Below are 27,511 nucleotides of genomic sequence, written 5' to 3' on the forward strand. Positions count from 1 at the left end.
ATGAGCCAGCCGCCTGCAGGGGGCGCCGCCGCCGAGCCGCGCCTGCATCCCGAGGGCAGCAGCGGCCGGAAGCAGCCGCGAGCATCCTCGCCGGCCCGGGCCCGCGACACCGCCCCGCGCCCGCCGCCCAACGCCGCCAAAGCCGCGCCCGCCGCCGCCAAAGCCACCCCGGCGCGGCCGCCGCCCGGCCAGGCCCCCCGAGCCGCCCGCGGCCGCGCCGCCGAGAAGCCGGCGCGGGGAGCTGTCCAGCCCGGTGCCGGTGCTGAACCGCCGCCCAGCGCCGCCGCCGGGAGAGGAGGAGCCGCTGCCGCCGCCGCCGCCGAGGAGCCGCTGCCGCCGCCGGGCGCCGCTGAGGAGGCGCCCCCTGCAGGGGGCAGCGGGGGCGAGCGGGAGGGGGCGGCGGCGCCGCCGCCCAAGCAGTGGCGGGGGAAAGCGGGGCGGTCCCCGCTGAAGGGCGCGGGGGAGGCGGCCCCGGCGCCTCCATCTTCCTCGGGCGCGGGGAAGGGCCGCGGTGCGGCGGCGGGCGGCGGCGGGTACTGGAAGGAGGGATGTCTGCAAAGTGAGCTCATCCAGTTCCACCTCAGGAAAGGGCTGGCGGCGGCCGCCCAGATGCAAACCAAGGGCACCAACCACAGCAGCAGCAGCGGCAGCGCTGCCTCCGCCGCCTCCGCGGCCGCCGCCCCGGCCGAGCCTCCCCCAGCCGCCTCCTCCTCCTCGCCCGCTGCCATGGCGGCGGCCGGGGCGGAGGAGCTGCGGCAGGGCGAGGCAGAAGGCGACGGCAGGAGCTGCGGCCCCGAAATCGCCCTGAGCCCCCACCTGCAGGAGGAGATGCAGGAAGAGATGGAGAAACTGCGGGAGGAGAACGAGAGCCTCAAGGTGAGGGGCCGGGGCGGCGGCGGGGGTGGGGGAGAACCAGGGCCGGGCGGGGACCGGGCTGCCTCCCGACGGGAGGACCTTCCCGGCCTCCCTCTCTTGCCGCAGGAGCGCTGGAAGCAGCGTTAAGATGGCTCTGTTGTGGGATGTGCGGGCAGTGCCTCTTCCCTGCTTCGTTGCGGGGCTTATAATGAGCTGGATTGTATTTACCTGCCCTCCCTGCGGGGCAGAGCTCCACTTTGGCTGCTTTCCCCTGTGCGTGCTGACATTTGTGCTTTTGACCCACCTGTTGCATTCCTGTCCCCTTCTTGCCCCTGTGCCAGAACGAAATAGATGAGCTGAGGACAGAGATGGACGAGATGAGGGACAGTTTCTTTGAGGAGGATGCTTGTCAGCTTCAAGAAATGCGCCATGAACTGGAGCGAGCCAACAAGAACTGCCGGATCCTTCAGTACCGGCTGCGCAAGGCTGAGCGCAAGAGGCTGCGCTACGCCCAGACTGGCGAGATCGACAACGAGCTCATACGCAGCATGGAGCAGGACCTCAAGGTACAGACATGAGCAGGTGTCAAGGGGAAGGGAGCCTCTCAGATGGAGACACAACACTGTGCTCTTGGTCCTCATGACTCAGGCATTTCCATCCATTCCACTGTGCACCCAGTACAGCTTGTGGAATAGCAATGGCCAAGCTCTTCTTGGTAATAGGAGCCCTTGCTGTATGTAGATAGGCTATTTTCAGCTTCAGTCCTATCATTTTTTTGTAAAGGTAATGTGCAAGCAGTTACTCAAAAGCAAATTAGACGCGAAAGGTTTTGGACTCTTTATGATGAATGCAAAACGTACCCTTCCACTGCAAAATTAAACCAACCTCACCAAACAGCCCCATTGACTTTGACAGGATTTTGTTATTCTTTAATGAAAGATTTTAGATGCTTATTGGTAAGCAGATTGAATACTTGCAGTCACAACACTAAATCCTTACTCTGTTTCTGTCAGTAAAAAAACTGCTGTCATATTCAATCAATCCAGGGTTTTTCACATCCACCTGAAACCGTAGACAAGACCCATCAAATTTCAGTGTGTCATCAACTGCATTTCATCCATAAGATCTGAATGAACCACAGCCTCTTGCTAAGGAAAAGTTTCAGTCCTTGTTTAAAGACTGTCTTTGGTAAAATAGCCATCATCTCCATTCTAAATTGGTCCAATTACAGAGAAAACAACCTTTCTTGACACAGTTCAAAGTTTAATTTCTGCTTCCATTCACTAGATATTGAAGGACTCCTGCTGAATCAGGACACCTAAACATCTTCCAGTTTCCAGTTTTGACTAGTCTCCCAGACAACTGACCTTTTCTCATGGAAGTGCAGACTTCTGTATAACAAATGTGAACTTATTGGCCACATTTCTGCCTAGGATTACCTATGGCACAATGGCTCTGTGGGCTGCAGTTTAAAATGTGAATTTAATTAACGATTACGAACAAGGTTATTTTTTAACTTCTTTCTGATAAATGTGATGGATTGAGAGTATGTTATTCTCAGGCCTGGTTTGGATCATCTTTTCTGAAAGTTTTCAAGCTTGTCATCACTATTATTAACATTTCTATTTGATATTCCTTTTCTGTGCGTATTCAAAACCCACATTTTCTGTTGTGGCTGTGACAGCTCTATAAATACAGCTGCCCATGTGGTTCTTGGCACAATAGAGTCTTCCTGATCAGAAGCAAAATCACCCCCTTCTCATGGGGATTTCTGTTTGAAACAAGGGGCATTTTGCACACGCAGAATGATGCTTAGGTGATCAGTTGAGACACACACGTTTGCAGGTAGAATTTGAAGGTGGACCTTCATATCCCAAATGAATAGTGATTCCAGTTTATAGAGTTGGCTTCTTTGTTGGCTCGGTGTTACTTTTATTAGTAAGTCATGCACATGCAGACTGGGGAGGGAATTGTTAAGGGCACCTCTGCTGAGGTGCTTGTCTGCCAATACAGGAGATAGAAGCTAAGGCCTTGGATTTAGCTGGACAAAGAGCTTGCTTTAATTAGTATTTGTCCCATGTGTTTCCCAGTGTGACTGACTCATTGGAAAGGAGCAGTGTTCTCACCCTTCATGAATGTGTTCTGCTTTGGAATAGGGATGAATGTCTAATGCCAAATTTCTTCCTAATAGAGTTCTGGGTGCTGGCTAACCATAATTATAACTCGTGTGGTTTTCTGTAGTGTTTTCAAGTCCTCTTCTGAAGAAAGACCATTTTGCATTGTTCATATTGCAATTACTAGGGAACTTGATCCTTCAGAGATACAGTCTTGCAGATAGCTGTGCTAAAACGTATCTTGCATATGACTGGATTAAAATGTATCTTGCATAAGTGAGTCCCTTTCCCATGTTATCTAGAATGCTCTGTATTTTTTCCTGCATTAATGGCTATTCCATCAATTTTTGTGTCAAAAGATTAGCTACCAGTAATTATATTATGAATTGTTTTTATTTACTGATCCAGACTGTATCTATTGACTATAGGTTCCATTAGGGTGCTGTTTTAAGTATCCCCCATGATTTTCCATTTACTTTGGTTGGACAACAAGATGAGTAGTTTAATACTAAGTGTAGGAAAAGACATCAATCTAAAGCCCTGTGGTGTGTTTCTCAGCTCATTCTGCAGTCTCTTTGGACTATGGTTATAATTGAAATTCCCCTCCACTCACTCTTTCTGTTGGGCATTATGTGTCTTGAGTGCATGTGCAGTGGGGGAGGTTATTGAATGATCTTGTGCTACACTGCAGTGTTGTATCTGTAATTCACACACACTGGGTTTCTTGTCAAGGGAGGCTGAGTCACTAGCTGCTGCTGATTTCTGATACATTGGATCTTTCTAGATGCTTGCTTACCATTATTATTTTTTCTCTAGAGTTTTAGTATGTCAAAGAACTTCTGACATACTAATGTAAAGATGGTTTGAGTGAAAGCCATGAAGGACAGCTCGCTGAACTGCCCTAGCTAATGCTAAGTTGGATTAATTATGCTTTCCAGTGTTCTAAAAAAAGCAGGAAATGAGGCTTTTCAAACTATGTGTCTGTGTGTCTAAATCACCATCAACACAGTGATTAGTTTATATTTAAATATTTTAGATGTGTGATTATAATTTCTGGTGGTTTCACAAAATATAGTGCAAGTGGCTTGCAGGGCAAGATTCTCATTACTTTTCCTGAGGAAGAGGAATTAGATCTTTTCATATGCCTTTTAACTCTATTAGTGTGAAAATGCATAAAGAACCCCCCAAACAACCAAAAAAAACTTAGTGTACATTTTAATTGAAAATATCAGGCATCATTTGTGTGAACCCAACATCAGTAATAATATTGTTTGTTTGTATTTTAATCTTCAAATGAGCTAATAAAATATTTTCATTAATTGTCCACCAAGGAGAGAGAATCTAGCAGAGTCAAAATAAACATGTATCCATGTGTGGTCACAGGTAGACACAGGTAGGGAAGGCCTGGAGAAGATGGGCCCTGCTTTTAGATGATGTTGCATGCCAAGTATTTGAAGGGCGTGTGTTTTAGTGCATTGAAAAGTATAAGCTAGCTATGGCTGAGAGAAGATAGATGATGCATTGTCTCCAGGAATAGTGAAATTCCTGTTTAACTGTTGATGAGACAGAACCTAAGAAGGAGCTGGGGTTTAATGTCTGATGTGGTTTCCAGTGAAGTCCGCAGGGATAATGTACCATTTATTGGAAGGAGTTGGCTTGAATTTGGGATTATTTAGAATTCTGTCTGTGTATGTTCTTGTCTACCTGGTTCCTTACATACCTCTTCCATCAAAACACCCAGAATTAACCTCTAAATGTTTGCTTAGGCACTAAGCACTACGGCAGTAATTTTTTTTTTTTAACCTTTCTTTTGATATACTATTTCATTTAGGTTGCAAAAGATGTATCGGTGAGACTTCATCACGAGTTAGAAAATGTGGAAGAAAAACGTACTATAACAGAAGATGAAAATGAAAAATTAAGACAGCAGCTTATAGAAGTTGAAATTGCCAAACAAGCACTACAGAATGAACTGGAAAAAATGAAAGAGGTTAGTATTGCTATTTACTTCTACATTAATTATTTGAAGATCTTAGATTCTTACTGATGAACTGTTTTTTTCTACAACTTGGTTTGGGGGCAAACAATATGGCAGTCAAAAGTTGAAAGTTGCAAGGAGTGCTGAAGTATAGCTTGATGATTGTGAAGCTGAGAAGAAACTAAAATATTTGGTGTTTTCTAGGCAAAATAGGAACCAAGTGGTACCTTTTTTTTCTCTCTCTGCTAGGAGGGAAATGTGAAATTAGTGGTAACAAGAGTTCAGAGGCTTTGATACATTGTACTTAAATAAATATTCATATAGGAAGTGTGCTTAAGTGTGTTGGAGGCATCTAACTTTACAGATGATGTTTCCCACGAGTTTTTACAAAGACCAGTAGTTCTTCCAATGCTAACTCCTACTAGGGACTAGCAGGCACACTGAGACTGGGGATCTAGCCACGTCTCCTTCTTGTTCAGTCATGCTCTTTGGAGTACTGGAAAGTGAGAGACTCTACCTGGCTTTTAAATCTAAGCATAATTTTTCATTGTATCTAATTAATCTTCAAAATTACTCCAGCTGCCATTATATAGATGCAAGATACAGTGCCATTAAGTAAGCAGAAAATTGCATTACAGCAGTATTAGCCAGGCTGACAGAGATAACAAAGCAGCAGTAAAAGGAGAAACTGTTGACTAAGAATGACTTCTCAGAAGAGATTTTAAAAACAGCTCTCCTATTTCCTCTTTAAGACTTAAAATTCAATGAATGCCCCTGATTTTCACTTTTAGGAATATACCCTAGTAGGAACACCAGTTTCTTCTTTGATCTTGTATGAAGCAGAAGAGATGTATTTCAGTTGTCAAAAAAGGCAGAAAATTTTCAGCTGTATGATGATAGGGTATTTTTAGGAACTGCAAATGAGTCCTTTAAGTGATGTAGTATTAAATATATTAAAATGTTTTCTTTACAGGAACTGAATTTCAAGCATGTTAGTAGAGGTTAAACACGTGGTTTGTTCCACCTTCTGCTGCTTTCCCAGATAACTGCTAATTTTAAAAGGGCATGGAAAAAATCTGAGCCTTAGTCATGTTTCCCCTCATCTCCCTGAAACTTTCCCCTTCTTTTTTGTCTCTGGTTACTGCCATTAAGTAGAGCTTGGTTTCTTGGACTAGAGCGTGATCTTTCTGTAATTCTCCTTATAACTTGTCCTTAAGATTGGTTTTACTCCAAAGTTTTTGTTATTCTTGTCCATTCAGACTCTACTTTCTTTTAGGTTCTCATCTCTGGTTCCCCCTTCTCTCTAATAGGTTATACTGCTGTAAAATTCTTTTGTCTTGCTTTTTTGAAGCATCCTCAGATTACAGTGATGTTTGGTGGCAATTTTATAGTTTGTGTTCTTTGATATTAAGCCAGTTAATGGACTTCTTCATCCCTGTCATCACTAGTCACTTTCTCCTTATTGTGGTTCTTCCCTCTGGCCCGCTATGTGGAACTATGATTCTGTTGCTCCCATACTACTCTCCACTCCTTTCTTTGGCTTAAGTGTTTAGCCCTTTCTGGTTTTGCTCTTGGTATCAATGAAAGGGTGCTGGAGACTCCAGAAGAGATGGTGTCATGTTTAGGGTCTCTTGTTACACAATAATGGTTTTCATGAAGCTGAAGCAGATGGATGTTTCCCAGTGGCACAGAATGGGGGCACTGAGCCAGAATGAAAACATGAAGTAAGACTTGACACCATAGTAGGGGTGGAGTGGACAAAAAGTCAGAAATACATCCTTATACTGAAGCAGGGAGAACTGTCTTGCACAGTCATTATATGTGTCATCATAATTGGCAGAATTTATGTATTTCAAATAGGCTGCTGAGTTGTTTTGAGCAGGTGAATGCTGATTTTCAGGCCAGGATTTTCAGCACAGAATGGGAGAATTTGGAGGATAGGTGAGGAGGTGCAAGTCAGAGGAAAAACAAGTTTGAAGCAAAGCCAAAATACTATACACTTTGCAAATATGCCATGACTTGGGCAACCCATGGAAACATGCTTATAAATTACAGTAAATCTTACAGAATTGAAATTTAGAATCTGTGAAGAAGCTATTGAAATGTTAATTAAAAAAAAAAAAAAAAAAGAAAACAACCGAAAGTGGTCTGCATTAGAATTTTTCTGTAACAAATAATTTTTCTTCTTCTCTGGCAATTGAAGGTTTCATGCATTTTAAATGTCATTGTCAGGTAGTCGTAATGTTAATTTTCTGTTTGCTTGTGAGTTATTTCCTCTAATTTCATGGATTTACAGCCCTTTCCATTTCAATGCAGCCATTATAACCAATGGAACCTCCTGCTTAAGGGAGTTCTACTCAGCTTAAATTGAAATATGGATTTGTCTGGATTGTGATCTTTGCTTCATTGTGCGTAGAATAAGGGAAAGTATCTCTCTAAAGACAAAGAAACATTTTTGTTTCACAACATAGTAAAAAATGTAATGACTGATTTCTGTGCTTTGATAATTTATTTCTGTACTTCTGCATATGTACTGCAGAAACTCCAACCTTTCCATTCTTAAAATCTATTTTAATAGATGCCATGTGAAATTTCTTGTTCTTTAATAATGAACAGTGTGAGATATCAGAGAATTAAAATACGACTTAATAGAAAATGTAAGAAAGAAAGAAAGCATAATGTTTTGGTAGGTAGTCTCTAGGGCAGGACCAAAGCCAAAGTTCTCTCTTTGTGGATTCTCTGTTGTTTCAAAAAGCATGGAGACTTGACTGAAAATATGTAGAAAAGATAAAAGCTAGCAGATGTGTTGGTTTAGAGTCAAATCTTGAGTTCTCCAGTGAACATTAGGGTGAATATAGACATGTGAATGTATTTGTCCATTAATATAAAGAGGTAATTGCAGTTTGCATTCTTGATTTGGAGCTTTTGGAGAAAAAAAATTATAATAAATTCCACAACAAGTTAGAAATTATTGTTGATGGCAGCAGAAGCTTGCAAGCATCCAGGATTTGGAAGGTGTTCCAGCAATGCATACATTTTCTATCAGTTACTTTTGCTTTTAGTCCTCCAAACTGCAGCTATTTGATTGAAAGTTATTCCTGCATATATCCACAGAGACACACAAGATTTTTAATCTGTGTTGGTTTTATTTGTAGCAACGGCTGCTGATTTCTTCTTTAATATTGATTGCTATCAACTGTAATCCTTTTTGGGAAGCCAAAAACAAAGTAGAGGAATTGTTTCCTAGCAGGAAAGAGAAGCCAACAGTAGCTAGATGTAATTTTTCAGATATTAAAAAAAAAAATGTTAATAATAATGAACATGTTGTTCATTCATTAATTAATTAAACTTTCATTAATTTGTTGTTAACAAGTAAAGCCTAGCTAATGCTTGTAGACCTTTCTGATATTGTGAACTAAAAATGAATTTGTTTGCTGTAGCTATGTAGCAAACACCCAATTAGCTGAGGTTTAGTGGTTTGTTGTGAGACAAATGAAATAGGAGGAAAATATGATCGATATACTGGACCCTGGGCTTTACAAACCTTCGTTGCAATGCAGACATGCAATGGCAAGAAACACAGTGTTTTTTGGGGACGTGTCTCTCTGGATAGGTGTAGATTGCTCTGCTACTGCTCCAAGCTGGGCAGATGCAAGGCAGCTCAGTTCTTACAGCTGCTTTAGGGTGGTGTTGTCAAGCCACCATTTTCTTCTTCTAAGCATAGACTTTTAGTTCAGATACAGAACCTGTGAAAACCATGGCACATGAACCAGAGATGTCTTTTGTCCTTCAGTTCAGACTGCAGCCAGAGGAGTCTATGTCTCCCTTCATGGGTCTGTATTTTGCTGTAGTGGTGCCTGTCTTGTCAATCTGGTTCATACACTGCATGGAAATGGAAGAAGACAACAGGATCTGGGGAACTGGAGCTGGGAGGAAGAATCTGAATTCTGTTCCTTATTTTGACACTAACCTGCTGTGGGACCACAGGAATGTAATTACACTTTTCTGCTTACACTTGCAACCTTTGCCTGCCCTGTTTAAGCACAGATTAGTTCTTTATACACCTCTGTGTGTTCAAGCTGCATAGACATCAGAAGGATAGCTGGAAATTTCACTACAAAAGCTGCTATTAAAAACCCCCAAGCAACTCCAACTTTGACTCCCCCACCCCTGTAAAAGGAAAAAAAAAAAAACCACAAAGAACACTTCAAACCAACAAACAAACCCACACTGCAAAAGATCTGTTAAGATGCTGTCCCAGTCCCCTTGATCACCAATACCAGCTTGCCTCGCTTTTCTAGGATGAAAATCCAGTATCTCTTCTTTCTCGTAAACCTTTCTTTCTTTAAGCCCCTTCTCCTGCCATTTAACCACAACCACTTATTTCAAGTCTTTCTTCTATAACTCACGAAGTCTCACATTCTCCAGATTCTTTCACTCAGTCTCGATCCTGTCTCTTTCTCTTTTCTTTCTCTTTTCTTTTTAATTTTCTCTTTCTCCTTTTCTTTCTTTTTCTCTTTTTAATTTTCTCTTTTCCTTTTATGTCTGATAGTAGTAGTTGTTTTGCTGTCTTCTGATTTCTAAGTCCCTGTCTTGTCCTTGTCTCCCACCATTCCTTCCTTCCCTGCATCCTTCCAGCTCTTCATGAGTGTCCAGTATCCTCTCTAGATTTCAAGAATTTTCTAGTTAATTTTGTTCTCATTCTGCTTCAGATATATTATCCCCATTTCTTAGCTGCAACTTCTATTTACTGTGAAATTTTTACTTTTCCCCTGGTTCCTCCACCCCCTCATGCAAATCTGTCAGTTTCCTTGGTTTGTTCTGTTCCTTTCCTTGTTTCCAAGCTTTAGCTTGTCATTTTTGCATCTGGACTGAGCACAGTGGAGGATCACTCTGTGCTAGGAAACAGCAACTGTATCACTGTGAGCACCTGAAGGAAGGTTTCTGGTTCTAATGCCTGGCTTCAGCTTTATCCAGATCCTCGTGGAGCAACAATTGCAGGACTAGTTGGTTTTGCCTTCTGGCCCTGGAGCTGGAACATAATCTGTCAGCTGGAGAAAACGTGCAGATTGATAGCTGGCAGTGGGAGAGGGTGAGGTAATTTATAAATACTGAATTTTCAGCAATTCAAACTGGTAAGCTCCAATGAATAATTACCTGGTAATATATAGGAATGGAAAATTTCTAAAAGGTTATGTCATCCTTTTGATGAGTTAGGAAAGTATGAGATATACATTGTATATAAACACAAAAATGTTCTGGAACACAGACATATTGGAATGTCTCAAGAGAACAATTGCTAGAATAATTTACTATGAGCAAACAAGAATATTGTCATCATGAAAAGAGCTGAATAATTTGCTTAAATTTCCCAAAATATTAACAGTGTTGGTAACTTAGGACAGATACTTGGTGTGGAAAATCTGCAATGCTTAAAATGTAATGAGGTTGCAAGAAACTGGAAACAAGTCTCATAAAGAGTGGTGGTTTGCAGCATTTCCAACAGGCAAGGCAGCCATATCCAACAGTAACATTACGTTTTTGGATGCTTTCAGAACTTCCTCGCCCGGTACTCTTCTTGATCCCTTCTCTCAGGGACCATAAACTTCACCATCTCACAGTCAGTGCTACCAGTGACCATCAAACCTCTGACCACTGATTCCTTGTTTGCAAGAGGTCCATCAAAGTAATTGCTACAGCTGACTTATTAATCACCTGTGGCAAAAATTGTCTTTAATTCATTGCAGAAATCATGTGACTGCTAGCTGTCTGAAAAATGCTTAATCTATTTCCTCTTGTGCATCAGTTGATCAGTAGGAGACACTTCAGAGGGTGCTCCTCTGTCCTCTGATTGTTGCTGTAGCTCACAGCTGGCCCATCACCTGTCACAGGACAGCACCAAATGCAATTACTGCTCTTTTGTGTAGAGCCAAACCCTTCTTCCTCACCTTTAGAGTTGTCTTTAATCCATTGCTGCACTCCAGGCATGTGAGCTATCCTGACTGGTCTTTGTGATTCCAGTGAGGTCATAACTATGTGGGTGTTCATGGATTTCTAGTTTCTCTTTGTTGCCCATGCTGCATGCCTATGAATCACTGGAGATCGACACTTGGTTGTTCTGGCTTGAAGGAGAAAGCTTAAGTCTCCTCCATCATGCTGTCTCCCAAGCACATAATAATTGCACCTCATATTTTCATTTTTCCTCAGAGTTAGAGCCTCATTTCAAACAGCTGGTAATGGAGGGAGCAAGGTTAAGCAGAGTGAGATGAGAGGCTGCTGTAGCTGCTCAGTGCAGTAAGTGGAACTCTTGGGAGTTACAGTAATTTACTTGCTCCCGGCACCAGAGGGCAGCAGGGGAGGATTTAATAGGGCCCTCACAAGACCAGCTCCTTCCTGTGTCTTTTGGAATTTCCAATACTAAGTCTATCAGCAACACTTTTACCAGCAGTACCTGTAAGCAGAGAGTTTCTGTGATCTGGAATTTCAGTTTGTTTTCTCAAAAAAAAGGAAACTTGTTTTGATGAAGAGAACCACAGGATAATTGGAAGACTTTTCAAAGAGAGATGAGAAACAAATGTCTGCCTGGGTTTGTACAGGAAAAAGAGAGAAAAAGTCCTCTATCTCCAAGCACAGCTCAGTGATTTCTAAGCATAACATCCCAGCAGATGTGTAGCCCCCAGTCAGAGTTGCTTGTGTGGTATTCTGTTACCTTTGGTGTCTTGCCCAAGTATTTTGTTCCTTTAAAAACAGTACTCAGCAGGGATGCTATTCATAACCTGTGAGGATGTGATTCTGACAAACTTGCTCAGAGCACCCTGCGATTTCACAGGGACTGGGATAAGCAGAGTTTGCTTCAGTTTGGTTCTTTGAATATGAGAAAAGAATCATAATGGAGAAAGAAATGAATCTCTGTAACAGAATCTGTTGTAGTGATTCTCTGAAAATGTCATGCCATAAGCAGGAAAAAAAAGTGTATTTGAGAAGCAGCTGACAATTAAATTTTGTAAAATTAGATTTTAATTATCTATCAGGCATCAACAATTCACATGAGCCATTTGCTTCAAGAGAGTTACTCAAAATTGAATATAAACAGCCTGATGGTCAATAATAATGTATTCCAAAACATAGGTAATAAATAGGGAATGACTTCAAAGGAATAAAGCTCCATAAATATCTTATTGTGACAAGATTTTGTGAGTAAAGATGCCTGGAAGGGATATTTTTCAGTCGTTGAAGTTGGTGTGCTGCTTTGTGAATTTCTATTGAATGGTCTGAAAATTGACAAGGATGTGTAAAAGAAGTGGCAGGATTGATGGCTGATTGGGAAGTAATGATGGAGTGGCAGCTGTAGTAAAAAAAGAGTATATCTGGATTAGGTTTAAAACAGAAACTAATTTATCCATCACAAAATGAAGACTGTTCAGTTCTTTTGAATCTCTAAACATAATCCTGCTACTCTGATTTCATGGGTATGTGAGAGTTCTTTCCTTCTGTCAGAATCTTATTTTATTTTCCTTCATCTCTGTGGTATATAGCAGCAGCCTTAGATTTGCAAGCTGTCTTGTCAAAGGAGTTACTGATATTATATACAGTCTCCAGGTAAAATTAGAGTCTCTTTGCAGTAAGGTGTATTTTAAAGGAAAAAAAAAAAGTAATGACCATCTTAAAAAAACCCACAAAAACCCTAACTGAAATGGAAACATAGAATAAAACCGGAGCTTCCAAACACATAGAAGCTATGTTTTACAGAAAGGACATCAGTCCCAACATTCTGATCTCAATCACCTGAAACTTTTTTTTTTTTTTTTTTTTTTTGCTTGGATCATTCTTTTCAAAGTTGTTCTTTGCTACAGAATTGCTTCCAGCAGTCAAAATCTATATATATAAAGTAAATCAAGCTAAGGAAGGGCCCACAAACTGACAAGCAGTTACTAAAATGTCCCTTAGATGGTTTTGACCTGGGTCAGCTACCACTGCTTCAGTGCTTGGGCGTGATTTAGGGTCTAGCCTCGGTCAGAGCTTGTTACTGATTGACAATTTGGATGTGTTCCTGTTTGTTTGAAAGGAAGCTGTAGGGAAGTTCAGCTGTATTGTCATCACTTTTGAAAGGAGGCTGAATTGTGAAGAGCCAGTTGGCATCAGGTCCTGAGAATAGTCTCTGACCATTTCATTTACTAGTGCAAAAACTAGGCAAAGGTTCTGTGACTTGGTATGGAGCCAGATGAGATGGCAAACGAGATGCAGAACAGCAAGTCCAGCCTGTTGCTGCCATGTGATTTCCTACTGCTGGGAATTACTTGGCAGGGGGCAGTCACCTGGCATGCCCAGTTGTCCGTGGAAGTAATGGACAGGGTGGGAACTGTGGAGCAGGTGGTAGATGGTAACTGGTTATCAGAGAAAATGGTTTGTGAGCATGAACTCACCATAGGGCAGGCAGTAAAAGATGTATTTCTCTTGATACAGACTTTGGGGTATGACCTCTTCGAGATATAAAGGAGAAAGAAAACCTTTTTTATCTCTTTGCTGAGTAGGCAGCCTCACTACTGACTTCACTAAGGCTGCCAAAATATGATACCACATTAACAAATGGAGGAAAGTCTGGGAAATACAATATTAGATGGCTCTTTAATGGTTCTCAGTCATAGAAAAAAGTTCTTATTTTTGTACTTCCCAATTTCAGTATTGCTTTACTCAAATGGACATTCAAGTGTCCCTATATGCAATTTTAGGATACCAACTTGGCTGCTCAATTGAAACAAAAAGTTGCCAGGTCACTTAAAAGTGTAAAAATGAGCTCCCTTGTTTAGGTGATTCTTAATTAGTTCTATTATGTTACTTTTCACAGTATCAGAGACAGCATATAATCCACCCTGGTTCTTTTGTCGTTGTTTTGCCTAAGTTGTTTTTGTTTTGTTTTGTTTGTTTGTTAATAATACATTGTGTTTTTTAAATTCCATTTCACATTTTGTTTTTGCTCATTTTTTCATTTTTGGCAGGTGGATTTTTTTTTTTTTTTTTTTTTTTTTTTTTTTTTTTTGTAAGACACTATGTAGAATTTATTTAGATTTTAAAGAAAGATATTGCATGATAGAGAGGACAAATTCAGTATCTTTGTACTGGTACAAAAACATGAATGGGAAAATAGATGTAGGCTAGGATTCTCTAGATTTAGAGGATTTTGCAAAATTGCTTTCTCTTACTTGGAAGGCTTTATAGAGAGAGAACAGAGACATTTTCTAGGTGCTGAACCAGAGGTCTAGATCCATGTTTTTGTATGGAATCAATGTACACCAAATGTCATCATATTACTGGAAGTCCCACCAAGGCTTTGATGAGTAATAGTTATACATGCTTTCTGTCTCTTACACTACTGTATTTAGTCCTGCTTAAGTGCATCTGTCCTTCAACGAAACACCTGAAATAACAGAGTATTTGCAATGTGCTGATACAGGTCAAATATGAGTGTGTTTTAGATTGAAAGAAAAGTTGCCATTTCTCTGTTATTGTTTAGTGTGTGTGGTTATTGCTGGTTTCAGGGCTACCTTTCTCATAGTATTAAACTGAGCTTTTCAGCAACCCCATATGTAAAGAATTTTCTGTCTTTACATTCTCTGGATGTTCTAGCAAATCCACAGTTTCAGAAACCTCCAGAGAACTCTGTAGCCTGATAGATTTTTCAGTTATTCTGCACATGGAATTTCCCAATGCATCCTTCAGGTGCTCCTGACAGGAGTTTGGCAGAGCCTCACAGCTGTAGGTAGTTTGTGCTGGCTTTAGGAGAGTAAATATGAAGTAGCACCATGGAGGTACATGCTGCTCTGCATTTTGGCTGAACTCAGCTGTCAGTGTAAGGAAGGGAACCTTGTCCTGTCACAGTACAGATGGCTGTTCTGGAACATGTCATGGGCCCTCAGGGTGTGACCTCAGTGCAGTTTCCAGTGTAAAAACAGGTGAAACAAATTGGCAGGACCTCAAATGGAACATGGTCAGCAAAGACATATACAATAAAGCTATCACAAGAATTTCTAAATTTACTATTCAGTAGTAATTGTTCATCACTGTTTTCAGAATAATGGTTCTGAGAATTGAGGTGGCTGGCATAAATCACCCAGTGCTTCCAGAATCAGAAAAGCCTAGTGAAGCAGGCATAGCTTTTTTGGGCGCTGCTCTGACTATTATGTAGTTCCTGAAGTAGAAGTGATACTGTTTGTTAACTAGTATCCTAAGGGCACATAGTAGGATACAAAAGATCTAGTGTGATGCTCTGGCCTTTGGATGGGGCTTGGTCCTTCTCCTTTAAAAACATCTTCCTGTGTCCTTCTCCCTGCCATCACCCCCACTCAACCCCCAAAAAATCAACCAAACTTAATGTTTTGTTGCAAGTGCTTTATAATGTCACTATATCACTTGTGTTTGCCTGCAGTCCACTTAGAAATGAAAGGTTATGAAGTCCAGATTATCAGTCAGGTTCAAGGTGATGAATCAGGTCTAAGGTTCAGCTGGAAAACCAGTGCACAGGTGTCCATGACAGGAGCAACTGTGCTGAGCTAAAGACAGACTCACTGCATCTCACACAGCTCAAGCAGGATCTGAAGCATGGACTGAGCTGAAATGGGGCTCCTGGGCCTGGGGGCACAGTGTCTGGGGAGGCCCCAGATCTGTGTTTCTATGAAATATCTGACAGGATGTAAAGAAGAAGGAGGCAGACTCTTTTCAGTGGTGTTCAGTGACAGGACAAGAACAAACTTTTGCGTGAAGGTGCTCAAACACTGAACTCATTGCCTATAGAGGAAGGAGATTCCATCTCTGGAGAAGTTCAAGACTGCACAGGACATGGCCCTGAGAAGCCTGCCTCAGTTGTCTTTGCTCTGAGCAGGGGACACTGGACTAGCTCTTCAGAGGTTGTGAGAGACTGGACTTATTAAATGATTAATGACTTAAAACATTTGTCCATTTGAGGAGGTGCCAGGGTGCTTTGCTGAGGCCAGTTGTGGGGGCTGGTCATAACAGAGGTCTCTTTCAGCCTCCACTGTTCTGATCTGTTCTTGTTAATAACAAGCAGAATCTATTTTCCCATTTTGCAGTGGAGCGTATGAGGGGTAGAAAATGTCACTTCTGAATAGGGAAAAAGGAAATGGTTTCCAGGTTACTTCTGCTAAACAGGAGAGCTCAGGGTGTGTCCAAACAGACTTTTTTCCCGAGGCAAAACACAGGTAATGAACAGGAGATCTGAGGCAGCTACATGCTGCCAAGCAGGGCATTTTCCCTGTGGCACTGATATTGCACAGAGGTTTGTGCTTCCACTTGTGTTCTGTGTCACACAGCTGCACATGAGTGTGTCTGCATGCAAAGCGCTGAACTCTCCATCAGGCACATACCTCATGTGCAGTGAGGAGCGAGGTGGGAAGAACAAAGTACAACAAGGGAAGTATTGTACACATACAGTGCTGGGGAACGCTGCCCAGCAAATGGCTTCTGTGTGCCACTGTTCAAGGCAGCCAGCTGATTCTTCATAAACTGGCAATGTGCTGGTTGTGCCTTACCTCTGAACTGCCCTGGAAGAATATGACACTTCAGGGAGCAGGATGGTATGTTCTGACCCTCTTCTTTTAGACCCTGTCATCTTTTAGACCCTCTCATTCGCACACATTTATAGCTGTATGCTGTAATGTGTATCACTTGACAGGGGCAGCACCCAGCTATAGGTGTGCTGGGTTCTGGGATCAGCTCAGCAGCCCTCCTGAATCATGTAGAATCAATGCTAGCCAGGAACAAGAGCACCAGGCTTTTGATGTTTTGGGCTTTTTTTTTCACTTCAGTGTTCATAGTATCAAGAAATGCATACTCCTGGTATTAGAAAAATTCAGATTTTGATAATGTTTCATAGCTAAGAGTTCCAAGTATTGGATTTTCTTATTAAGTAAATGGCAATGGATTGACCTCTTAGATGTGCAGGTGTACTTTTTTGAAGTGTTTTTTTCTGCTTAAATTTTTTGACATATGATGTGATTTCCCCCTTTCCCCCTCATTGCTAGTATTAACAACTGCATATATCAAGATGTGTAGAATAAAACCTGCAGGTATCAAGTCCGCTTTGCTTTGCTTGATCCTGGTTGCATGATTGTTTTAATTGACTTTGGCTAGCTTTGCAATGAATACAGGCTAGGATAACCAGCAGTCTTTTAAATTACACGCTGGTCTAAATTATTTTAAATTTACAAATGCTAGCAGTTTAAATCATTGATTAAATGATTAATTAGAAGCACCAGTAGCAGTCCTCCAGAACGACTTTTGAAATGGATTATTGCCTTGCTGATACATATAAATGCATTCAGTGGTTTATTTTTCTTGGGATGGGCTTCTCAGTTTGTTGCTCAGTTTCCAAATTTTGGTCAAGTTTCATGTGTTCTGAAATTACAAGGACAGAACTGTCTTATACAGTAAACCAGTCTGGTCTTCTGAATAACGCAGGTCATAAAATACCCCAGCTATTTTATTCAAGCTGGTGCCTACTTTTCAGAAAAGGGGGCTGGTCTGTGTTAAAAATTAACTGCTAAGAACAGTCTACCACAGCTCTTCCTGAACTGTCCCAGGAACAGGTAAAAATTTGCACTTCCCTTCTCATCTGAATTTGCTGAAAGTTAGTTACCAGGCAGGAAACATACTTTCTTTATGCCTTGCTAAATTCAAGAGTCTGGCATCAATGTTTTGGTGGGGGTTTTTTGTTTGTTTGTTTGTTTTTTTTTTTTGGGGGGGGGGTTGTTTTGTTTTTTTGTTTTGTTTTGGTTTTATTTGTTTGCTTTTTTTGTTTGGTTTTTTTTTTTTTTTGTTTTGTTTTTTTGGTTTTTTTTTTTTAATCTTCATGCTTAGGGTTGATATCATTTACCCATGTGAAAACTAAGCATTTAACCTAAGTTAGGAATTTGACCTCTTTCAAAAGAGAAAGGTAGACACTACTTGGAAGTGAATCTTTCCATTCGCCTGAGGCTGGTTTGATTCTGTGGAGAAGCACACCCTTTCTAGTTACTGCACAGTGAGCCTCAGTTTTGATGTCTATATCCCATATTAATAAACCTTTTGGTCACAAAATTACACCTCAATATAATTTCAGCTGATTATTGTCTATGACCCTGCAGTTTTTTTTCAGAGATGTGGCTTTTCAAGAGCTCTTCTCTATTCTTTAGGCAGTTTTCCTGTTGTCTTAGCATAGCTTTTATTCCTCGTTCTTACATCTGTATATTCATATTTAGTCATATTAAAACCAATATTATTTGATTGCACAAAGGTTTGTATCAGTGACCTTCCTTTTCAATATTTAGTGTTTCTCCAACCTTTACCCTGCAGTTTTTGTCCTGTTGTTATTTTATGGGTCTTCTTTCCAGTTATTAAGAAAAAATGTTAATTAGAGTAGGACCTAGAATTGATTCTTGCATAACCCCATTAGGGCTGCTGTGGTATTAATTTGCAGGTGATTTGCTGGTTCAGTGACATTTATGATAAATGATGAAGAGTCAAATATTTGTTCATGATAGGTAATTAAAAATACATTCCAGTGATCAAATATTTATAACGAGTGGAAGACTGTCAAGCTTCCTTTCAGAATGAGATTTTCACATTTCTAGCAAAGGGAACATTTAAATAATAGTTTTAGGTCAACCTCTATGTTGAGGTTTTAAGTCAGCCTAAGAGTCACAGCTCCTTCCCTTGCTGGATAAGCATTTCCCATAAGAACCTGAGCAAGTTTCAGTTAGGAGGAAGAGTCATTATTTAGGAGGACAGGACATGGGGATCAAGTGACGGGTCTTACAAGCTTCTTAAAGTTAGTGAAGCAGCTGGACATTCTGCTCTAGCCAGGGCTGCAATATCCTCCCTCCCCTCATCTCCAACTTTGCATTGTTGAAATACCAGGAAAAGTATTGGATGCAGGCTTAGGTTATATCAAATCAGACTGGTACCAGAGTGAGAAAAGTAGGTGTGGGGCTGTCCAAACTTATAAAACACCTTCCTTCCATCTCAGCTCTTAGTCTCCATGGTTTGTTTTTACTAGAGCACCTTCTTTACATTAGCTGCTCATCAAAATGTATTTAATTTGTGGCTGGATCACACTGGTGTAACTTCAGAGCACTGCAGTCTGATCCTCTGTTTTCAATGACCAAACTTTCCTAACACCTTTGAAACTTCCCCATATGTCGCATTACAGAAAATACTTTGTGCATTTGGTGCAACTCTTGGACATGTATGATCAGCCCAACACTTTGCAGAACTGGCTTCTCTGTACATTTCCAATGAGCAGTGTAGAGGTACACACTACATGCAGAATCATTCTTATTTTTCTTCTCACTACTTTTCATTTTTGACACAAATCTTTTTTGTTGGGATATTGTAACTACACTTTGGATAATATATATGCATTTGTGTAACCAAGGCAATGAACCTCATCTGGTTGCTGGCACTTTCCCATTCTCATGAAAATCTATTTGGAATCTCTTCTGAGATATCCTTCTAAGAAGACTGAAAAACTATGCATGTGGTACTAGGTGTGAGAAAAAATACTCTACATTTGATGAAATCTCTTATGTATTTAATTCATAATTGCTATATACATATCTGTGCCTGTGATTTTTGCTATTGTTATGTGGTAGTGGTTTTAACTATGTTGACGTGCTGTCTGTCGTGCTGTCAGTCCCAGATAAAGGCTGGAGCTGTGCATTGTACTAGGCATTGTGCAAACCCTGTCAAAAAGACTGAATCTCTCCTCTCAGAATAGACAAATAGCAGAGCTGGCAAATAAACACCAACTTAGGAAGCCCTAGGAAAAGTATGCAGTACAATAAGTTATTCCTGCACTTGCACTTCAAAATATTCAGGATATTGTGATATCTTCTTTTGCATTTCAGGATTAGGGAGCCAAGTGTAAGATGATTGTGATTTCTGCATCTATAACAAAGCCTGATTGGATAGCACTGGGGAAATAACCATGTATAGCTCTTCCATGTTTTGAAAGGTTCAAATGGCAGAAGACCTCTTCCTCCTCAGAGAAATTGCTTTCACTGTTTTGTGATATCCTGCTGGATGAAGGAGTATGTAATCACAGAAAGCAAAGTATCAGTTTGGATGGCTATTTGACCGGGATGTAGTGAGAGCTTTGAAAAGGCAGTCTTTCATCTTCTGTCTTTTTTTTTTTTTTGAATAAGGAAAAGAAGCAAGCAAATGTCACGTAAGCATAAATATGCTGCTTCAGTTATGCACTGCAAAGAATGCTTTTACTTAGTTATACCACAAGAGTTACTATGATATGCTCTAACAATGTGGTTTTAGTTCAAACTGCAAAACATTTCTCCAGATAAAGTACAAATATTGTATCTATTTTTCCCTTCTTTTGTATTTTTTCTTATTTAATTGATAAATAATAGTAAAGGATCTAAAAGTGATAACTAAAATAACTCCTAAATAAATTCAAATGAAATAATACAAATATTGGAGGCCAGCTCATCTTTTCACTTCTACAATATGAAGTCATTCAACTGCATGAGAACTAATTTTCTCTCTCTAGCCAAGTAGTAAACATTGTTTTAATTTTGTATTGTTCCTCAGCAGTGTTTTTGAAATAAACTAGTTGAAATATGAAGACCCTAATAGGCATATGTTTAGTGTTTGCTATGTGGACAGGTAGGCTGTGTTTTTTGCATCTCAGTTATCCTCTGCTTTTTCATTTGTGGTTTAATTTTGCAAGCAAGTAGAATACAGAAATACTCAAGATTTCTGCTCTTTAATGGTGGTGGAAGGAGTAAAGTATTGTATCATTCTGTGTACTTGTGCTAGTGACAGACAAAGCCAAGGTCTTCAGCTGGCAAATTGCACTATGAGTTGTAGAATAAGGAAGACATTTTAAAAACAAAGATTTTATTTTTTTGTTGGAGAATATAAATTTTCAATTTGCCAACATGGATAGTGTCAATTTAGTTTTTACTACATTAGTCCCAGTGGCAGAAAACTGAAAAATCTGTCTTGTGTCTGATTTGATCCAGCTCTATGAGTTACACAGCCATATTGATTAAAGGGAAAATGCAGGGAGAGGCTTAGGGCAAATTTACATTTCCCTGGTCATAGCCACTCTGTGCCACACATGGGCAAGTTTATGCAGCCTATGTTCAATATTCATCAAATTTCAAGACTGTAAAGTGTAAAGTGTTGAGTTTACTCTGATTTTCGAAAGCATTGCAGATGTGTCACAGCAGTTGAGAGTCAGCTAACCATAGCCAAATACAGCACAATTTTGTGCAGATGAGAAGGTTTGTGGTTGCTGTGGAGATTCGAGGAGCTGCACACCCTTTGCCCTGTTCTGTGAGGAAGGATAAAGGCTGTTATGGGGCCTCTGCAGGCATAAATCCCTTGATATGTCAGGAATTCCTCCCATGGTTGCTATGGTTGGTAGGTTTTGCTTAAGGATTCTTTATTAATTGCTGAGATATTTATTGTAACTTAGAATAAGGCTGGAAGGTTTTGAGTTCAATTTATGGCTTTACTACTCAGTAGAGTTTGATGAAATTATCTCTGTATTTTGTGTTATTCTCTGAGTAGATTTCAGGTCTCTTTCCACCTGAGAAGCACTGAGCATGACAGGTGATGTTAGGACTGCACATTTGGCTTGCAATTTAGGGCTGGCAAGAGAAGGATTATGCCATCTTGAGAAGTGCTTAGCATCTCCAGCAAGACATTGGATAAACTCCAGAGAAGGTCACTGGAGAATTGATGCTGCTGAACACTGCAGCAGAATTGCCCTTTGTGTGTGATCTGGTTTGCATTTAATATAGGGCTTATCTGCAGTCTTATCTAGGCTGTGGATACTTCTGAATAGGATTTTTTAAATTATATGGAAAAAAACTATCTGAGCCCACAAACTCTCCTTCACAATAAACTCCCAAAACCAATTCCAGCATATGAAGGGCAGATTTTTAGCTACAGTTGAGAAAGCAGCAGAGGTGACTTTTAGTGACAAACAATGTACAGACAATTTTAGTAGTGTCCAGTCTTGGTTTAGTATGAAGATTTGCAAGCAGGAGCCTGAGCTGCTATTTTTTTGATCTGCCATATGTTAGTTTGAACATTTTTTTATTTTTTCCATTTTGCTGTGATGAATTTCATTGCTTATTTCATTAGCAGCAATAATTTTTTTCATGTTGAAAATTGAACTGAAAGACTGCAGTAGTACAAGACTTGAGAGAATTGATAGAAAGAGTAGCCACTGTAAATTCTGAAATGCACATCTGGAAGAAACTCTCAAAAATTTAGTATTTATAGCAAAAATTTAATATTTATAGCAGAATGCACCTCTTGATATGTGGCATTCTTTGTTTAGTGTGATATTGCCATTGCCTCAGTACCCTGACGTGATGTTGTAGGGCACTATGATTGTGAGGATATTTTCTGTCAGCTGAGATGTGTGAGATCTTAACCTCTAGTGATCAGAAATTGTCTCATGGTGTTTTTCATATGAAAAGAGATCATGCCAATTCCAGCTGGGCCTAATCTGCTTACCCACATCATCCTGCTAATTGAATTGTGCATGTTCTTCATTGCTTTCTGCTATAAAATATTTGCTAAATGCTGGGATTTTTTCTGTGAACAATACCAGCTCTGGAGAGTTGGTTGTAATTCAAGTAGAGCAGAATAGAAAGTAGTGCCTAATCATTGCATAGCCACAACTGTTGTAATTAGAATGTTGCTATCCTGACTACTAAAAGGAACACAAAAAAAAAAAAAAAAAAAAGAGCAAGAAAGGAGAAAAACAAGGGGATTTTGTTTCACATCAAACCTAGAAAAGTACTTTTTCTTATATCTCTTATCTTCTGAAAAGTCATAGGATACAAAAGAAGTTTCAGCCCAGCATTCCAGAACTTCATTATTTCTGGAGAGATGCTGAGTTCAACAAGGTGAGCAAAAGGCAGGTAATAAAGCAGAAATATAGCTTAGCTATAGCTTATTTATTTATTTATTTAATATTATTATCAGTGGGTGGTATTGGCATAAATACAGGGCAAGGAAAAGTTTGCAGTGTAAACTGATTTGAAAAAAAATCTTGCTTTCAAAGTGGTGATACATAGTGGCATAAGTAATGGTAATACAGAGGAGGATCCTACTCCTTTGAAAGTCTAGGGCTTTATAAAATTGCCAATTCTAAAAGAAAATAACAAAAAAACCCTTTCAAAAATCCATGTACCATTTCTACAACAGGATAACTTGTGGGTGATTCTGGAAAAGAGCCATTTTGTTTGTAGACTGGATTCCAAAGTTGCTGGGTAATACTTAAAGGGATAAATGAGTTAATTTAACTATTTTCATATCTTTTCTGGATTCCATTAGAAACCTGTATTTTACAGCTATCCAGCTATCTAGCTATGATCTTTGATTTGTTTTATTGTTTGATCTACTGAGAGCCTTCAATGTTTCCACAAGAGACATAAAATTTTGATTTACATGTGAATCTTTCTATGCCATTAACTTTTCCTTTTTAGTGAACAGTCCATGAGTGTAGGAATTTTTAATAGAATTGATCTGCAGAAGGAAGAGGATGATTAGTACCAGCAGGCAAATAGTGCACAGGATTGTTATGTGCAGCATACCCACCCACTGTACTCTGTTTCTTGAGAATTATGAATATATTTTAATTCCCAGTCTGTGGAACTGGATGGCTTTTAGATGGAGATGGATTCTCCCCCGGCTGGTGCAGGGAAGATTATGTTTCTCACAGGATGTTTCTACTACAGCACAGTCTCAGAAGGAGATGGTGTTTGTTATCACTGTCCTGCCTTGGGACCTACAGTTTACCTGGGGAACACAGAAACTGGGAACAGCTGCAAGTGGGGTGTTACATATGAACGTATTCTCTCATTTGTGTGCCTCTCTCCTGATGTTTTGTTGGTGATCAGTATTGAGTGTTGCCAGTGGGATGGTGGCAGTTGTTTTCCACTGCTGCTGCTTTTCCATAAAGAGTTTCTGCTGTCAGCAGCTACAAGATTTTTGCTAGATACACTAGCTGGCTTCAATCCCAGTGCATCCTACTCTGAAAGGAGGAGTTTCTTTTCTACTCTCTTGGGCTACATAGCAGATGAGAGGACACCAAAGAATCTCACTCATATGTTTGTGCCAATCTGTGTTTCTGTTTCTGTGCTTGTATGTTTCTGTTCATGAGCTGGTATGATTTGTTTCTCTTAAGAATTTTGTAGTCCAAGCAGTTTTAAATGGCATTTACTTGAATATGATCTGAAAACAGAACAAACCTAGTGACCAGAGCTATGTGTGAGTTTGAGTTTGTCTCTAGTGTACACTTAGGGAGGTGTGACTGCAGTACACTGCAAGCTTGAAGCCTGAGGGTGGAACACAGAGAAAGGTGTGCTTGTAGATGCACACTGGAGTCAGCTACAGATCTCAGTGACACTGTTTTATGTAGCTGTCCTACCATGAAGTCCAAGACTAAGGCTTTTTTAGAGTGCCCTGACCCCACCAGAGTTAATATCAAATGGGCGAGCTGGGTTTCACTGCTTGTCTCAGCTTTCCCACCTGCAAGTTACCACTTGGGATGCCCGTTTTCTTACCACTCTTGTCGTGTGTTAAACATTTGTAATGCTCTAGTCTTAAAATGTGTTGAATAAAAAAGGTAACAGGCTGATTAAACTAAAACCTTATTTGTGTGCCATTGCTGTTTCATTTTTGGGCTATAGCATCTTTCCTCTGTATTTGGTGTCTCAAAAATTACAAGAAATTAATTCCTTTATAGTTTTGTTTGATTTGCTATATTTTAAAATTAATGACATACAAATTATATACATCTTTAGTATATAATTCAGAAAAAATCAGTGCATGTCCTTTTGTTGTAATTGCAGCAATCACTGAAGAGGAGAGGAAGCAAAGACCTACCAAAATCAGAAAAAAAGTCACAACAGACACCAACAGAGGTATGTTGCAAGTAACTGTAGCCTTGATTCCTATGTGGAGACTTCAAGGAGCTATGGAAATGGAGTACATGGTTTACATATTTGCACTTGGCTTGCTTTTTGCTTTGTCCTTTGTTTTCCTGCATGCTGTGAAATGGAAGAGCTCTTACCCCAGATCTGCAGTCAGACACTAATCTCAAGGATCATCTAAACAAACTTGGTGCTGCAACAGAACCCACCAGCTTTCACCTACTCTCTATTTTAGGCAAAGTAAATGGCAGCAGCAGTGAAACAAGATTTATAGGCTCTATTTGTGCTGACTTCAGGGTTTTTGAACGCTGTAAAGTCTGATAATGTTGCAAGCCATAGAAAATATAAGGTTTTTTACAAGCCCCCTTTTACCATCCCCCAAGGTGCTTCTGGGGACTGTGTAAATTTTAGTCACAAGTAAAATAGTATTTTCCCCTCTTTTTAATTTATTGATGAGTGAAAAAAAATATTGCAGGAAAATATCTTATTATCTAAAGCCATGTACCTGTGATTGTTAATCACAATTAATTACAATTGTAATTGTAAGTTAAGGCAATCCACTGGAAGTCTTCTGTTTGACTTCAAGTTTCTTCAAATACTTCTTTTTTTTTTCCCTAAGGATGACAATGAAGACCTGAAATGCCAGCTACAGTTTGTTAAAGAAGAAGCAGCCTTGATGAGGAAGAAAATGGCTAAAATTGATAAAGAGAAAGATAGATTTGAACATGAGCTGCAAAAATACAGATCGTTTTATGGGGATTTGGACAGTCCCTTGCCAAAAGGCGAAGCAGGTGGGCCACCTACCACAAGAGAAGCTGAACTCAAGCTTCGATTGAGGCTTGTGGAGGAGGAAGCTAACATTCTCGGGAGGAAAATAGTGGAACTAGAAGTAGAAAACAGAGGACTGAAAGCAGAGCTTGATGATTTAAGAGGAGATGATTTTTCAGGGACCACTAACCCACTCCTGGGAGAGCAGAATGAATCCCTGTCAGAATTACGACAGCATTTGCAGCTAGTAGAAGATGAAACAGAATTGCTGAGGAGAAATGTAGCTGATTTAGAAGAACAAAACAAACGCATAACAGCTGAGCTGAACAAATACAAGTACAAGTCTGGGGCCCATGAGAGCTCCAGGCACCATGATAACGCCAAGACAGAAGCGTTACAGGAGGAGCTAAAAGCTGCACGAATGCAGATCAATGAGCTGAGTGGCAAAGTCATGCAGCTCCAGTATGAGAACAGAGTCCTAATGTCCAACATGCAGCGCTACGACTTGGCCTCCCATCTGGGTATCCGTGGCAGCCCTAGAGACAGCGATGCGGAAAGCGATGCAGGAAAAAAGGAGAGTGATGATGATTCCCGCCCCCCTCACCGCAAAAGGGAAGGTCCCATTGGGGGGGAAAGTGACTCTGAAGAGGTGCGCAACATTCGGTGCCTGACACCCACGAGGTCTTTTTATCCAACGCCGTCTGGGTGGCAGAAAAGCTTCACTGACAGGCAGCAGATGAAGGACATTCGCTCTGAAGCAGAGCGGCTGGGCAAGACAATAGATCGCTTAATTTCCGACACGAGCACCATCATCACAGAGGCAAGGATTTATGTGGCTAATGGGGACCTCTTTGGACTGATGGACGAGGAAGATGATGGAAGCAGAATACGTGAGCATGAGCTTCTGTACCGGATCAATGCGCAGATGAAGGCCTTCAGGAAAGAGCTCCAGGCTTTCATTGACAGACTTGAAGTTCCAAAGTCTTCGGACGATCGAAGTGCAGATGAACCTTTGTCAGTGAGTCAGGTAGACTTTTACTTATTACGGCCTACAGGTAAAAAGGCTCTGCCAAGCAAATTAAACCTCAAATTTGATCTATGGCACAAAAAGAAAATTCTTTATTCTAGGCAGTGGACAAAAATCACTGTTTCTTATATTACTTGAAATCCTCATTTGGCCATATGGAAACATATTCTACCAATAGAGTTGTTTGTGAACAGTGAATAAATCTGGTCTCCTGAAAATGAAAATTATGCTCTAGGAGGTAGACCATTTTACTCCTTTCTGGCTTTGCAATTGCATCTGACAGAGTTGGGCCTTCATTGCCACTAAAGGCAGTGCAAACAGTATTTTTGGTACAGATGAACATGATTCATAAATGGACATGATTGTTTTCTTAGTGGATGAATAAAAGGAAAAATTTATTAATTTTAAGCAAGAGGAAATACTAAATTTCAAAAACTGTAGAGAATATGGCAAACCACAGATTAAAAGAAACCATACAAATCTACTTTATGGAGTCACAGAGCCACACAGTAATATGAATATTGTAATTGTTATAATAGATTACATCTTGTTGAAGGCCTGTTAATCACTGCTTGCATGCAGCAGTAACAAGCATCTTTGTTGTGGTTTGTTTTTGCACAGAATTGTTTCAGAGAGGTTTTGGGGAGCAAACTCCTTGCTGACTCAAGATCTTTTGCCATGAAAAATGAGAATTACCTACCCTTATTTTATCATGCAATCCTATAGTTGGCATATCTTGTTATTGCTAATGAAGTTATCCAATGTTTTGTAAGTCTCTTGCTGTGTTAATTTACTTTGTGCTCTC

General features: G+C 40.3%; 1 protein-coding gene and 1 long non-coding RNA gene across 3 annotated transcripts; one reads left to right on the top strand and one right to left on the bottom strand.

Annotated features, from left to right (window-relative positions):
• On the top strand, positions 1-27,432 carry SOGA3 (SOGA family member 3). Its single transcript, XM_053974104.1, has 6 exons — positions 1-876; positions 1,197-1,421; positions 4,801-4,959; positions 24,831-24,902; positions 25,531-26,706; positions 27,328-27,432. The coding sequence occupies exons 1-6, from the start codon at positions 1-3 to the stop codon at positions 27,430-27,432; spliced, it is 2,613 nt and encodes an 870-aa protein (XP_053830079.1).
• LOC128805421 (uncharacterized) lies at positions 8,092-9,999 on the bottom strand. 2 transcript variants are annotated; one of them, XR_008436428.1, is made up of 4 exons: positions 9,878-9,999; positions 8,918-8,980; positions 8,694-8,829; positions 8,092-8,190 (listed from the first exon to the last, which is right to left on the bottom strand). It is a non-coding gene; the product is annotated as an uncharacterized LOC128805421 (long non-coding RNA). The 2 variants fall into 2 exon arrangements; XR_008436427.1 differs by lacking the exon at positions 8,092-8,190 and having other exon boundaries at positions 8,291-8,829.
• Positions 27,433-27,511: the final 79 nt, after the last annotated feature.

The sequence above is a fragment of the Vidua macroura genome, chromosome 3 (genome assembly GCF_024509145.1).
Source record: "Vidua macroura isolate BioBank_ID:100142 chromosome 3, ASM2450914v1, whole genome shotgun sequence".
Classification (NCBI taxonomy): Eukaryota; Metazoa; Chordata; class Aves; order Passeriformes; family Viduidae; genus Vidua; species Vidua macroura.